The sequence below is a fragment of the Tasmannia lanceolata genome, unplaced genomic scaffold (assembly GCF_043159265.1).
Source record: "Tasmannia lanceolata isolate RefF3 unplaced genomic scaffold, GAP_Taslan_0.1 ptg000018l, whole genome shotgun sequence".
NCBI lineage: Eukaryota > Viridiplantae > Streptophyta > Magnoliopsida > Canellales > Winteraceae > Tasmannia > Tasmannia lanceolata.
Genome location: NW_027518695.1, coordinates 8082331 through 8098267, shown reverse-complemented (window position 1 = coordinate 8098267; position 15937 = coordinate 8082331). Strand labels below are relative to the sequence as shown.

The 15937-nt window shown below is 40.7% G+C and overlaps 2 protein-coding genes and 2 pseudogenes across 2 annotated transcripts; 1 reads left to right on the top strand and 3 right to left on the bottom strand.

Annotated features, from left to right (window-relative positions):
- Window positions 1–379: 379 nt before the first annotated feature.
- On the bottom strand, window positions 380–6116 carry MIK (pfkB-like carbohydrate kinase family protein). The gene is made up of 2 exons (XM_077361113.1): window positions 4772–6116; window positions 380–937 (listed from the first exon to the last, which is right to left on the bottom strand). The coding sequence occupies exons 1-2, from the start codon at window positions 5627–5629 to the stop codon at window positions 614–616; spliced, it is 1182 nt and encodes a 393-aa protein (XP_077217228.1). The 5' UTR covers window positions 5630–6116; the 3' UTR covers window positions 380–613.
- LOC143850016 (pentatricopeptide repeat-containing protein At3g26782, mitochondrial pseudogene) lies at window positions 6013–6600 on the top strand (annotated as a pseudogene).
- Window positions 6601–6647: 47 nt separating this feature from the next.
- On the bottom strand, window positions 6648–7953 carry LOC143851637 (pentatricopeptide repeat-containing protein At4g16470 pseudogene; annotated as a pseudogene).
- Window positions 7954–8545: 592 nt separating this feature from the next.
- Window positions 8546–14981, bottom strand: LOC143851636 (putative ABC1 protein At2g40090). The gene is made up of 8 exons (XM_077361114.1): window positions 14875–14981; window positions 14636–14672; window positions 12958–13176; window positions 12419–12530; window positions 11604–11695; window positions 11320–11499; window positions 9873–9986; window positions 8546–9023 (listed from the first exon to the last, which is right to left on the bottom strand). The coding sequence occupies exons 1-8, from the start codon at window positions 14958–14960 to the stop codon at window positions 8829–8831; spliced, it is 1035 nt and encodes a 344-aa protein (XP_077217229.1). The 5' UTR covers window positions 14961–14981; the 3' UTR covers window positions 8546–8828.
- Window positions 14982–15937: the final 956 nt, after the last annotated feature.

The following is a 15937-nucleotide window of genomic DNA, read 5'->3' as shown; positions in this document are numbered from 1 at the left end:
TCAAGGGGGAATACACCGCCACATCTCACCAACTTGCAATTGATAGCCCAATAATGTATGGCTTAACATGCACATAAGATCAATCCACATTCAACAGAAATGGTCCACATCAGATGACTTTGTACGATGGAAAAGCTTTACAAGGGAAGGCCTTTCCATGGCGGGGCGCAGCTGATAATAGACCTACATGACTACATCATCATCAAATAGGCATCTACCTATATGGTTGGCGCGTGAGCTGCCTGGCCAAACGTGTATTTTTTTATTTTTTGAATGGCAATTTTGAAAAGTTAAAAAGAACATTCTGTAACTCCTGCAAATCCAATGCCTCTGCAAGTAGTGGGCACTTCAAACTGTCCATTTCTTCCACAAAACAGTCTGGGCGCAAAAATCATGCACTCTTATTTGTTTAAACCTTATACAAGCAGAAGAAATGAACATGCTGAAAATATAACATAATTGCAGCAGAAAGCTTTACTAACCTGGGTCACATTTATCAAAAGTTGGGGAAGCAATGGCTCGTATTCCAGAGGCTGGACTAAAGTCATATAACTTCACAATTTATAACTTAGGATAATACAAATGAAACTCTGCATTACCACTATCTCTCAATTTAATGAAGAGAATCATGCTGATTAATTGGGTTGCTCTTGTTATGGTCTTCGCCTGGCTGCACGACTTCATAAGCAGAACTTAGTAGTTTTGGCTGACAGCCGTTGTTGTCTTGGTGATCTCTCTGCTCTGTCACTTGTGGAGATCTTTGCATGTCAAAGTAGCCATTAGGGATCTGTTCAGAGGTTTGCAGCTTAGCTGCCTCAACAAGGGAAAGATAAAATTCTCCATGCTCTAACGGCTTCTTAAAATCAGCTTCAATCTCTCTTCTTTCACAACACCCATTGCATTGTATTGCCCTCCGCTCCAACTCCTCCCTCACTTTCTGAGATGAATGAGTAAAGAAAATTAAATTCCACAGAGATGATATCCATACTACCAGATTTTGATAATGGGCACCACCCACATTGTTTTACAGGTTTTTAATTAGCTTTTACGGGCTGTTACAGTGCTCAAGATGCTATCAACATCCACTCAAAGAAGTGTAAAACAATGTGGGTATTGCCATTATCAAAATATGGTAGTGTGGATACCCGCTGCCTAGTTCAAATATGGAGTAAGATTGAATATGCTTAAAAAAAAGGGCCTTAATAAACTATGCATAAGCATCAAGGGACCCTAGGTTTAAATGGCAGAGATAATAAGTTAAAATTTTTCGATGTTTTCTCTTAATTTCAGCGCAGTTTATGTACTTTGGCAATTTATGTATTTTCTTTTTAATTACTTGAAGGTTGTATAAGTTGGAGCACACAAGCTAACATCCCATTCTCTCTTTCAAATTAATATGGTGGCTAAGCCATGCTGCTCGTGAAAAGCTAAAGTTGGCAACCTTTGAATGGTTTATCATGAGCATGACCTCAGTGACCATTATCATGTTTGTGAAAAACAGAGACTCTTAGCATCTACATTGTTTGTATGCAAATGTATTTCAATAACTTTGGTCTGTTCTAGGTGGTAGCGCTTTTTGTTAAATCTTTATTGGAGCTCTAGATGATCACCAAAAGGAGAAACCATCAATGTCCACCATAAGAGAGCTTGTCCACCATAAGAGAGCCGAAAAAACAGATCTAACTGAAAAGATACCTTTTTAATGGTAAGCAAGGATTGAAATTTCGGTTTCGGCCTTAGCCAAAAACGAATCCACCGAAATTTCGGTGAAAATCATATATTTTTCAGCCAAAATTTTTAAATTTTGCTTTTGGTTTTAAATTTCGGTCCTCGCCGAAATACGAAATTTCAGTATTTCGGCCGAAATTTAAAACCACAATAGTAAGCACACATAGTTAAAGCACCAAAGAATAAGAGAAACACCAAGCCTAAGGAGGCCTCAAAAAGATGCAAAGCAATAGACTAAGCAGAAAAAGAAGAGCAGCAAAACAAAAAATAACCAATAACACCACAAAGGACTCAAGGAGGAAGCTAATCAAACGAATAGATCTCATCTCTGTCGATTCCATAGTGCGCAAGCTGATCATCCTCACCATTAGCACAACGCCAAACGTGCCGAATTTCAGTATTATGATCCTCAATCATGTCAAACTGAAAAGAGATTTTTGGAATCAAAAGCCGAATCACTCCTATCCTCTTGAGAACAATAGACGGACTCCTCAAGATTACTAAGTAACAGTGGAATACACTCAAATTCATAATTTTTCAGATCACGACAAGAGGCCTACTCCAGAGCTACCCTACAACCCACCCTCTCATAATATTCCAACACCTGAACTCCCCACTTTTTCACTAACTTGTAGAGACCCGAAAATGTGTGGCACACTATGATGCCTACATATAGACCTGGCAAACGGGTGGGTCGGGCCGGGTCAACCCGCGGGTGGTGCGGGTGCGGGTCACACGGGTCAGAATTTTGGTGACCCGCATTTTTGCGGGTCAGAAATTTGATGACCCGCGCGGCCCGCGGGTGGGCCGGGTTAACCCGCGGGTCACCCGCAATTATAAGCAAATATAATATGGGATTTAAATTCTCCTGATTTGACGTGATTTGACCGCACCCAAGTTTTTCCCGTAATTGTAATAACTCTACACATGTTTGTCGTATTTTTCTCGTTATTTTATAATTACATAACCATTTATCCGTAATTTTTCATCAAAAACTTTATAACTCACTTATTTACTTTTCTTTTGTGTAATGATTACGTTTTTTTTACTTTTTCTTTTGCTAGAAACCTTCGCCCTCTGTCCGCATCTTTGCACAGCGTTAAAAAAAAAAAAAACGAAATGTTACCAACACTGCTGAGGGCACTCTCACTTTTTTAAAGGTATGGTATGGCCCACACCATCGGATGATCCAAACCGTCCATTAGATGGGCCATAGGCAAAATAGGTTATACTCCAAAAATCATTTACATCTGATGATTTTCCAAGAGCTGATAACATTCTCCAATAAATTCTTAAAAATTACTTTAAAATGCGGGTGCCCGCGGGTACCCGCGGGTTGACCCGGCCCAACCCATGTTTTTGCGGGTTGGGTTGCCCGCGGGTCAAATTTTGGCGGGTCACTAAAACCCAGACCCGTGCCCGCAAATTTGCGGGTGGGCCGGGTCAACCCGCGGGCATGGGTCGGTTTTGCCAGGTCTACCTACATATAGATATGGATACAGACATAGAGTTCCCAGAGATACGAAATGAATCATCACTTTCTAAATTCTAGGCTGTGAATACAGATATGGGTAACCCATAAAATGAGATCAGACTTAACTAGCTTTAACTTAGAAGATGGAGCTAATAGTAAATTTAAAATAACATCTATAAGACTCACACATTTAAATTTATATTTGCAAATATGTTATTTTTTACCAACAACAAATATCAATGAAGTATAATGAATAACTGAGTACGAGTACCAGTATCGTGCTGTATCGGACGCAGCACGTTGGACCTACACAAGTACCTGAGTATTATAGATGGCACGAAGAAATCTCCACCATAATGTCTCACAAAACCTAAATCTATTCCTCCTTTCCACTCTTAACAGATCCCCCAAATTACAATTTGACTAGAGTGACACAATGGACCGCAATGCTACTAATCTTGTCCTCCGAGTGACATGTTTCAAACATTAATCGATTACTTAGCAGCGTCAACCGAGTACTCGGCCGTGCCGCATTGAGTCGACTAGGATTCTCTTCGACAGCGTTTTGACCCGCATCCGCATTTTGAAACGCTTCGTAAGAGGGGAGGATATGTGGAGACCAAAGAAGTTTGGAGGATAGTAATCCTAATTCTCTACTAGGGCGGGAAGCTCAACAGCTAAATTCTTCTCGCTTAGAGGAAGTGCGTTTCTAGTATGCTTCCACTTAATCAAGAGTATGCTACCTATTTAGGAGATTATTTTTTTTTCTAAAGGGTTGTTATTTCCATAGTTTTAAAACTTCCCCGCGTCATCGTGCACTCCCCCAAGTCGACTCTCTTTTCCCTTGGCCGTGTTCCGCATTTTGCCTAACTCTTGATTAAGTGGCACCTCCAGAGAGCCTTGGAGTTAAAGGGGACCAAGGCTCAAAGGTATGGATCATGAAACCATTCTCTTGCTTTTGACGAGCCTCTAGAGAGCTCAGCCTTCGTATCTGTTGTTGTTGTTGCTAACTTAAGCATCGGAGGGCCTCCTTACAGTCCAAACTCCGAGAAATTTTCTGACGTTCGTTCGTGCGCGCAGGTTGCAGATATTTGTCCCGGGAGCTATCTCAACGACATCCGGATTTCAATGGCAACACTTTCAATTCGTAGCTGGGGTAGAACTTTAAATAAGTTTGGTAACTGTAATTAGGTGGTTCGAATAGAGTGGAGGAGGGGGCAATGTCCCCTCGATAGAAGTAAATTTCCAAATCCTAAAATGAAGGCTTCAATTTACCATGTTCATTCAATATAGGTAGGGTTTTTCACATATCCTAATGGCTTCAAGGATAAGTTGGCATGTCTAACATTTAGTTAATGCACGCTTTGTTCTCTTCCAGTAGATACATTTATCATAAATTTTCTTAATTCAAGGAAAGAAAAAAAGATCATAATAACTTAGTTTCTCAAACAAATAACATTTTTCAAGCCAAAACACAGAAGAGGGTGGCTAGAAGTTCCAAAGCGAACATGGAATAGAAATGAATTGCAGAACTTTATAAATGAGAAGGAAATACGTGAAGGAACGAACCTGCAACGTCCTCTTGTTGAACTTGGGAACCCCAATCTGGCCAACGGTGAGCGATCCAAAGAAATTCCCCAAAAGAGCAGCATCAGGCACAGCTAAACCCCTCACCAATCCAGCAACAAATCCCGCTAAGAAACTATCCCCAGCACCAGTAGGATCAATCTGCACCGTCCGAAACGGCCCAATCTGCAATTCCCCATCCTTCCAATAAACCCTACACCCTTCTTCCCCTTCAGTAACCACAACACAACACAATTTCCTCACCTCCTCCACATCTACAAACGGCGCCTCTTCAGCAGACGCCTTGAGGAATCCGATCCGCGGGAGAAGATGATAAAACCCGCTTTCTCTCAGCGAGACGAGTCTCACCGTACCGTCTACGGGATCAAAGGTACGGATCAAAGATTGGGCATCTACAAAGATGAGGTGGCAAAGGTCAAGCATGCGAATTAGGGTTTCGGGAGAGATCTCTCCGGCGACTCCGACGGCAAGGCCGAAGGAGAATTTCGGACCGGAGGGGAGATCGGAAGGGGAAATTGGATCGCAGGTGGAGATCCGACGAAGGATACGATCTTGATTTTGATTGGAGAAATGGGCGTGGAAGAGAGTGGTTTTGGAAGAAGAGATGGTGATGGGAGGGTGAGTGAGGGAGTAGGCAAAATTAGGGCCCACTTTGGAGATATAGGAGGAGGAGGAGAGATCGAGGCCGTCGAATACGTTTGAAACAAATGAGGTGGCTCCGCCTAGGCTCTCGCCGATGACGTGGCCGTCTCGGATCAGAACGTCGTGGCAGTAATTTCCGACCACTAGGCCCCGGCGAGTGGCCGGAGATTCTTCTTCGTTTTCTTGTTGAACGACCATGGTTTGTAGTAGGGCTGCCGTTACTAAAAGTGGCAGCTACTTTTTTTTTGTTGGGAGGAGAAGAAACGAGGGTAGTGCTTTTCTTTTCCTGCTTCTTCTTCTCCTCTTTTTTCTTCTGTTTGTCGTGTGGGAGGATTGATATATTTGGAACATGAGGGATGGCGGGTTTTTGAAAGGTTGGAGTGAGGAGGGAAGGGCATGTGTAAAGACGGGTCGCAGACTCGCAGCAGGTAGCGGCATATGAACGCGTTTTTAATTCTCGTGAAAATGGAGTGTATTTATAAAAAAGGGAAGATGATTGCTTTGAAGTGCGGACCCCAACATTTATGCCAAAGGCGCTATAAACCAAGCCCCAAAAAAGACATATTTGTATGCACTTATAAATGAACTTTGTTGAAATGGATCAAAGAGGTGCACTTGCAGCTGGTTTTTGCAAGAGCGCCTTTCATTTTATCATTACTAACATTTTATCATTACTCAATTCTCTCATATCTATGTATGCGAAATCTGGGGATTTGAATTCTGCACGCAAAGTGTTCGACGAAATGCCTGAGAGAAATACGGTCACATGGTCGGCCATGATTGCCGGGTACGGCACGCACTGGTACTCCGGCGAGGCTTTCCGGCTATTTGGCCGGATGTTGGACGCCAGAGTGTCTCCGGACGGGGTCACTTTTACGGCGGTGCTGACGGCATGCAGTCACGGAGGGTTGACGGAATTGGGACGGAGGTATTTTGAGATGATGGAGGAGAGGTTTGGGATACGGGCGGGGTTGGAGCATTACAAGTGTATGGTGGATCTTTTGGGGAGGGCGAGACACGTGGAGGAAGCGGAGTTGTTGATTGGGAAGATAGATGGGAAGCCTGATGAGGTGTTATGGGGTGCGCTGTTGGGGGCTTGTAGGATTCATGGGAAGGGTTGGGCTAGGGTTTTGCAAAACCCGACCCAACCGACCCTCTGGCAGCCCTAAATGATGGTTTAGCAAAAAAAAATTAATTTATTGAAAAATTTATGAGAGAAGAAAAATGCAGCCCTTTCAAGGCATAAAACATCCCGATCAGATAATTAGATCTCCACCACAACATAAACTTCTAAACTCAATCCACACCGTTCGTTCCGTAAGCTCTCTCCACCAACCTCTCCGCAACCTCCACCTTCCCATGAATCCTACAAGCCCCCAACAGCGCACCCCATAACACCTCATCAGGCTTCCCATCCACCTTCCCAATCAACGACTCCGCTTCCTCCACGTGTCCTGCCCTCCCCAAAAGATCCACCATACACGTGTAATGCTCCAACCCCGCCCGTATCCCAAACCTCTCCTCCATCATCTCAAAATACCTTCGTCCCAATTCCGTCAACCCTCCGTGACTGCATGCCGTTAGCACCGCCGTAAAAGTGACCCCGTCCGGAGACACTCCGGCGTCCAACATCTGGTCAAATAGCCGGAAAGCCTCGCCGGAGTACCCGTGCGTGCCGTACCCGGCAATCATGGCCGACCACGTGATCGTATTTCTCTCAGGCATTTCGTCGAACACTTTGCGTGCAGAATTCAAATCCCCAGATTTTGCATACATAGATACGAGAGAATTGGATGTTGCCACGTCGGATGAGAAGCCGTTGACGAGGACTGCCACGTGGGCCTGGCGGCCAACGTGGAGGGAGGAGAGGCCGGCACAGGATCGGAGGACGGATGCTAACGTGCGCTGGTCGGGTAGTTTGCTGGAGAAGCGCATGTGGTGGTAGATTTGGAGGGATTTTTGGAAGAGGAAGAGGGAGTTATAGCCTTTGATCAGGGAGTTGTAGAGGAAGGTGGTTTGTCGGTTTGTGAGGGAGAAAATGTGTGAGGCTTCGAACATACGTGCGCAGTTGGCATAGGATGAGATGAGCTTGGCTCGGAGGAAATCATGATGGGATATTCCAACGGTTAGGATTCGAGCGTGGATCTTTCTTAGAGTGATTAAGTCTTTGGTGGACGAACAGGATTCGATGAAGGATGCGTAGAAGGGTATGTCGTAGGGGGTGCGCATGATAAGATGTCTCTAGGTAAAAAACTAAGGCGGGGTTTAAGAGCTCGTTGGCTTACGGCGAATCAAAGCTTTTGGACCACAAGAAGTGGACATTAACACCCTCCACCATTCGTTCTCAATTGTGTGGGAGTGAAGAGGGTGTTAATGTAAAGACGGGTCGCAGACTCACAGCAGGTAGCGGCATATGAAGGCGTTTTTAATTCTCGTGAAAATGGAGTGTAGTGTATTTATAAAAAAGGGAAGATGATTGCTTTCAAGTGCGGACCCAAGCCAAAAAAGACAAACATTTATGCAAAAGGCGCTCTAAACCAAGCCCCAATAGCGCAACGGTTCCACAATCCACAAGAAATTATACGGATAGCATTTCATATTCCGGGAAATGCAAATGCCGAGCCGTCTTCCAAGTTTTTCTATAAATACACTTTGATGACGTGGATCCAATCTAGGTGCCCTTGAATGAGAAAGACCTGTAATTAAGGACACAAACGATCTCATGTTACAACAGTAAAGTACAGAAATGTTCTCAAGTCTGCCGTGACATCCATGGTTTGAAAATGCAAGAACTGGTAAATCAGTCAGACTGGTGTGAACCAGTCTTGTTATGCTGTTCCTAAACGAGTTCTCTTCAGAAAAGTTAGAACTAAACAAGCCAAAGGCCAAAATTGGCTCCATTCTAGACTCAGTGAGGCAAGTTGGGGCAATTGGCAAATTCACCAAACAAGTTTCCAAGCCATGCATCAAATGAGTTCATGGTGGAAAAATCATACACAGCCAATTAATTCACAAAAACACACCAAAGAAATCAGTTGTGTACGCAATCGAATCTTTCATTAATTTTCATCATCTGCTAAAATTGATTTTGTTTCCAACTTGTATGTCTTCGAATTATGAAATAAAATGTTACCTTTCAAAAAAAAAAAAAAATTGTTTCCAACTTTTCCCCCCATTCATGGGGTTTTGAATATGCCATATCCCTGTAAATGTGACATTCTTATACATATTTAAAAAAATACAACATTTTTTGCCAAGAAAATAAAAAATAATCATCACATCGATCCGAACTCACACGACTTGCAGGCAAATCCATGGACTTATTGTGCTTCAGAGGAGATAAATCTGAGGTTTAGAAAATTGGGAGGAGAAAAGCTGACATTTGTGGATTTGGGTTTCACCCTGACAGAGCTTTCCTGAGCTGTAGAAGCCACAAGGCAATTTTCATACCAAGAAATCGGGCTTCCAGCAATATCTCCTCCAACAATATGCTCAGCCCCATCAAAAAGGATTTCTTTTGCAACATCTTTGTCTCAGCAACCGCTTCTGACGAGACTCTTCCGATGATCAAGAACATGTCGAGAGAAGATCCCTGCAATTGCAGAATACAGCTTCAGAGAAATCTAATGAAAGCAAACAAAAAACTAGGAATTTCTTTAAGAGTCTATATGCTGTCAATCCCACTGGTTACTTAAATAATACCTACATGGCATGTTCTGATGGAATAAATGTAGATTTTTGTAATTACAAGTAAATTTTGCCACTGGATGCTGTTATATGGCATTTTATGTGAGAGATGTGCAATAGCTTCCAAATGAAGGATCACTCTTGAAAATGGCCTCACTGGTTGCATGTCACAGTAAATGATTTCTAATGCAATGAATGGATCTTTTATGAATTTTTTACCGATCAATTAAAGTAAGTCGGTTTTTTATAAGTTGGTTTGGCAACTCAGACCTCAAACTTGAAATCCAACAATTGGGATGACTCCAAAAAAATTGATCTACAATCGGTGTCAATTAAACACAATTGAACCGAGGCTGTGAGATGACTAAGTTCCCATGGACAAATATGTACCTTACACTACTCTATAATCCTTTTTTTTTTATAGGTAAGCTGGGGTTTGGCAGGGACCCCTACTGGTTTATTAAAATGAGAAAGATATTACAATCAGTTTATACTACTCTATAATCTATATCAACTGCATAAGAAGATCATCAACAGCAGAAAATAGTCACGAAAAACCCCTATAGATGTTATAGAAGGAAACTATATATTGTGACCAAGAAGTTCTACAGCATCACTGCTATTCAAGAAGAAAAAAAAAGGTTTCACAGCATCATATTAAACTTCATGCATTACAAGCATCTGACAATCCACATAACAATGTCATGTTGAGGGCTTACTTTCTTCTAAAATATAAAATAGACATATGGCTTACCAAAGAATTATTTACAGCCCGTAAGCAGTCATTTGTCTTGAGCATTAATAAAATTACACGCGGGAGTCTCCTTAGCAGCTCTGAGATCTGAGTGAAATACTGCGAAGCATACATCTGGCAAAAGAGAGTGATGATATTGAGCTAAGCATAAAAAATCTCTAAAAGAAGCCGACTTATCCAAATTAGCAGAAATAGAATGCAGACTGCCCAGTTTGCAACATAGCAAGACAAAAGGTCATAATGTTATTCTTTTGACAAATAAAATGCCATGATGTTAGAAGATGGTTATTTGTCTTTGGAGCCAAAGGCTTGAGAGACAAACAAAAAAACGATTTACTGTAAGGAACAGATAAGCCCTTTTTTAACATCGAAATTATACCTCCATTTCAAAAGTACAGAAATGAAAATAGATATTTGCTAATGAACTTGTTTGAAAAAAAAAAATGCTAATAGCAAGAAAAAGAAGATAAAAGAAAGAACATATATGGTCACTGAGCACAAAAGGCAGCCATGTCATTGTGGGCAGGTATTCCATACGTTTCACAGGTGGAACCACCACTCAGTTTTCCTAACTGGTGGTCCCCATCATGGATGGGCCACACCCAAGAATTCTCCCTATTGTAGTGATCCTAACAGTTACATACTGCCCTACAAACCGGAAGCCTATGAAAAAAAGAAAAACCAACTTCCCAGTTCAGTAGAAACATGTCCATTGACTGGATGGTTGGGCCAGGGAAGTTTTTGTGGCATGGCCTATTCAACAGGACTTATTTTTCTTTTTTTTGCATGTGCCCTTTTATTATTTATCTCTTTCCCATTGAATAACGATTCTGTAATTTCTCCAGAAAAAAAAATGGAAAAAGGGCGCATAAATTATGTGGCCACCCAGATGAATAGTTGGAATCATTCAACAGCGTTCCTCACCAGTACGACTATCTGCACAATAAAACATGGCCATTTTTGTGGCCGGTGTCCATATAACTCTTCACGATCTACTGCATAAGCTTTCTAAAAGAGTATGTGGCACTTTATGTAGTATTAGAATGGTGAAAAGAGGAAAATCTTTGAGATAAAAACTACATCAGAATGTGCAAGAGTTCCAAGACAAGGAAACCAACTAATGAAAAGCTACCAAAGTTCAAAAGTCGGTCTAAGGTAAAACAAATGTAACAGTGGTTTCGGCTATTCATTGCTAGTTAGGACCGTGAGAGTGTTTTAGGGAAAGGAGACTGGCAGCTACATGAGGTTTAGATTTGAGAATATGTGGAAACCAAATCCAATGCGAATGGAAAATGCAAGAAAATTCCTCAACACTAGTAAAAAGTTGACAGTAAATTTATCTATGTAAAGGAAAGCACCCGTAACAGTATGAATCCCCACTCAACCTAAATTTGTGGATGGATCTGAAAAAAATCGCTGAAATATTCACAAAAAAATCAGAAATCACCTGGAGTTTTGAACGATCTTCATCATTGCCTTTTATAAACAAATGATCAACAGATGGATCGATGACCCTATCCCACGGCCTCATCGTAAGAATCCCAGCAAACAGTGCATAGAGATCCTCTCCAGCACCAAATTTCACACAATTTTCTTTTATTGCTTTAGCATCAGCAAACACTAAAGCCTGCAACCAATATCAAACAATGAGAGATGTTATTAATAAATGAACAATAAGAGCCTTGCAAGCATGGAAGAGTAAATCCTTCAGCAATCAAGAAATGGAAGTACCTTCCACAGTGCAGCATAGTTTGTTCGTGTTGGAAAATCAAGATCCTTGTACAGACCATGGTCAAGCAGTATCAACTGTGGTTTTCTCTTGCCTGTATGTGAGAACAAGAAATACAGGTACTCAAAGAAAAACATACATATGGATATACATATCGGAATTCAAGTGAGACTGAAGACTTCAATACCAAACCGAGAATCCAAGTTAACGGACAAGAATAAGTCACGACTCATGAAATGTGCAGACCAGATGAGGTACATGAGGCGATGATTTACAATTTGAGAACTCTTAGGGTATAGGTCACTTTGTTGCACACCAGGGAAAGACTTTACACATGTCCACAAACAAGTATCAGAGCATGAGGCAGAAAGGCAACCAGTATTCCTATGATCCTACAGTTTGGCATCTAAGAGCTATTTAACCCTCACAGTTGAACTCGGAATGTTTGATGAGAATCATAGCCTTTCCAAGTAATAAATGCTTCAAAGCTCTTCTACTTCATTACATAGCTTCAAGGACAGGAAAAGCCAACAGGCTGATGCGGCAGAATGTAGAAATGAATGGACAAAAACAGCTAGACCACACACTCTTCAAGAAAGTTCTCAGAATGCAGCTTCATAAGTTATGCATGGGATTACATGATTGAGATGTTTTTTAGCCATACAGTGGTGACAGGTAGAATAGAATCGCAATGGTTTTCCCGTATGAATCTGTAGAAACTATAGAAAATATTATAATATAAATATTCAGATGGCATGTTACAAAATGGGGATATTCAACATTGTTAAAAAACACTCATTACAAATAGAATTCTTACCTAAAATGTTCCATTTGCTAGATGGCATAGGCCGAACCAGCATGTTGGCAGCATGCGGGTCACAATGCACAAATCCATGTTTAAAAGTCATCTCTGCAAAAGCTTGGCTAATCTGCGTATTTTGGGAGAAAACTTAGCGACAGATGATGTATACTTCTTTCAAGAATAAAAAAGGGAAAGGGAAACCTAGTGTTTTTCGCGGAACTTATACTGTAAATGTGGCTATGTATACGTTGATCCCACTTGAGCAGAGTGAGCAACGCGTAACCATCTGGCCAATGGGCTTTTGGCCACTGAGTGTGAACTATTGTTTATTAGTCTAAACTCTAAACATCCTTTTCTATGTCACTGATCATGCAGTTAGGGTTGTACATTCGGTATAGCTTATGGACCTTGGCCCATCAATGGAGCATCCCACTGGATGATGTTTCCAGCTTTCCACTCACTTCAGAATGAGTATGCAAAAAAAGTTGTCCCCCCTACATAATTGCCAGTATGATAAGAACAGGTATCAATTAAGATGCAGTGATATAACTTACTAATTTCGCAACTTCTTTTGGTTGAATTCCAAGTCTTCGAATTGCATTCACGTCAGTTATTCCCGCGCCATCCATAAACTCCATAGTCAAAAGTTTTGAGGTACTTAAATTCCAAAAAACCTTTGGGCCATATACGTAGTCTGCAATGTGAGGAGATGACCTCTTAAAGTTATCCAAACACCTCTCGCTATGCTTAGCCTCACACAAGAAATCTAATTCCTGATAGCCACAATCGTATAACTGATCAGATTCCTTTACATAACACATTGGATTACCCTAGTTCAGGCAGTGTGAACTGCATACAGAAAACAAAAATGCACAGATATTTAAAACGAAATGATGTCACATTAGGAAGTACAAGGTGATTGAGTAGTAATACAAATTAAACTCAAATAGACCTGAACTGTATGCCCTGTGAATGCATGTAAAGTACATTAATTATAGGCAACTGATATAAAATGGGGTGAGGGTGAACTTGCCTAGTTTTACATTGTTTAGCCAGCTGTCAAAGGCTATAACAATTCCCAAAATGCTCTCAGCAGCCAATTAAAAAGTGTAAAACAATGTGAGTTAGCCCCAAAGGCTAAAACAGCAATATGTTATCGGAAAGAAAGGGAAATGTCATCCTTACTTTCGAAGGCTAAATCAGAATTGAAACATCTCAAACAAAAGGCCTTGCTTTGTTAAGCAGAGTCATACTCATTACAATGTTTCCACAGCTTAATGGATTGGGTTAAGGGGGAGAATGGTTTAGGTTAAGGGGGACTTTTTGGCGTGACATTATTAAACAAGGGAGGGTAGTTAAAATTTCCCTGATAAAATCCAAAATTCATTAGACGGCTTAAGGAAGAAGCTCCACGGCTCCACCTAGTTATGAATCGCAAAATCCTTATTGAAAGTCTCCAATTCCATTGAAAAGATCACAATAGATTTGAGATTTATGTAGATTGAATTCAACCCAACTCAACTCAACTCAACAAAGCCTTTGTCCCAAACTAGTTGGGGTCGGCTAATGAATCCTTTAGAAAAAAATTGAAGAAGGTGAAAGGAATCAGATTTATGTAGATTGAATGGCAAATATAAATCAGAACTTCATATGATAGCAATGGCACATAGTCGAAAGTAAGCATGTCTCATTAGCAGTCTAAGGAGTATGCATTTATTATACCACTATGATGACTAAAATACAAAGAGAGTCCCAAAGAGACTAATCAATACAGTCTGGAAACAAGAGCTTGGGGTTGAGCCTTTTTCCCCAGCAGTTATGATGTAATAGGATGCAGATATAAATCAGAGCTTCATATGATAGCAACGGCACAAAGTCGAGAGTGAGCATGTCTCATTAGTACTCTAAGGAGTATGCATTTATCATACCACTATGATGCCTAAAATACAAAGAGAGTCCCAAAGAGACTAATCGGTACAGACTGGAAACAAGAGCTTGGGGTTGAGCCTTTTGCCCCAGCAGTTATGATGTAATAGGATGCAATGATAGGAACATTATGGACATGGGTATGATTTCACCTTAGAAATAAATATGTAACAAATGTGAAGCATTAACACAATCTATCTAGAAGTATAAGACTATGTACGGATATGGATACCTGGTATGCGACATAGTAAAAGCCAAGGGTGAAAAAACAGTAATAATTAAAAGATATTAAAGCCAACTACTCGCCTTTGGTAAACTTTCGTGTATTTCATCAATCAACCACCTGTGTTTACAATCCAAGAAAACTTCAGTTGCAGAAAGGTGCTTAAAAATATACACACAGAGAGAGAGGAAAGCAACCATATATGTATGATTTACGTATGTATGTAATGCTCCCATACCCAAAACCCCAATGGATGCTCCCTATGCATTTAGGAAAACTAAAAGAAGAAATAAGATTCAAGAAAGGAATCATCTAAAACTACCTATAATCAAATGAAGGGAAGCACCAGTGCAGGGTATTCACAATCAATCCTACAGAGGCACAATCTACAGTGGCTGTATCTGTCATGTGAGCATGCTGAACCTGGATATCAAGAAATTTATTTATGAAACATACAGGTAGATCACAAAAAATAGTAATTTCATTATAAGCATTGTAACAATTCCGTAACTAAGCAATGATGATTTGAGAGAAGAGGCCCAAGTGCTCTGCTCAACCCTCAGTTTGAAAGGTGACCGAAACATCACATCATGCTAATAACCTAACATCAATAGTTGGCGGGCCTACGAGCTCCGATTGTCACGACATTTGGCAGACTGTCATTATGATTTATAATGATTTTTAGTTGGGAGATGATTTTTTCACCCCCCCCCCCCCCCCCCCGGCGTATGAGGGATGCGCCCCCCTTTTAGCATGATTTAATGTCAAAAGCATTAAAGTTCCCCACAATTCACGTTAAAGTGGAGTGCATCCCTCATAGGGGGGGGTGAAAAATTCATCTCCCTTTTTAGTTTTATTTAATTTTTGGGCAAAGTTTAAGTAGGATTTGGCGGACCCACAGGAAAGAAAACACAAACAGCTTTTTTAGGTCAGAATTTGGAGTCTTTCTAATTTTGAAAGTTTTCAAGTTGAGAAGGTGATATATTTGGGCTAGGATAAGCGACTTATAAGAGGGTAAGGAGTTCTTAATTGAGTTTAGCAAGTGGAATGCCTAATTTTAGAAATTCTAAAGTTTTAGGATTTGGTGTTTTAGGTTTTCTTGACAGCAATATGTAAAACATCTCTATTTTACTCTGTACTGCTTTAAAAGAGAAATTAGGCTTTATTTAGATTGATCGAAGTGCTAAAATTGATCATATACCAATGTTTAGGATTAAACTAGAGTAAAGTCTACTGTGTGTCTGATGTATTTTCAGAACTTTAATTAATACTTATGACCTTCCTTATTCGATTTTGAGTTCATCCTGATCATATTTTGATCAAATCTATTTCCGTTTTATATCACTCATACTGTTTGTGAAGATATATGGGATTATTTTTGTGAT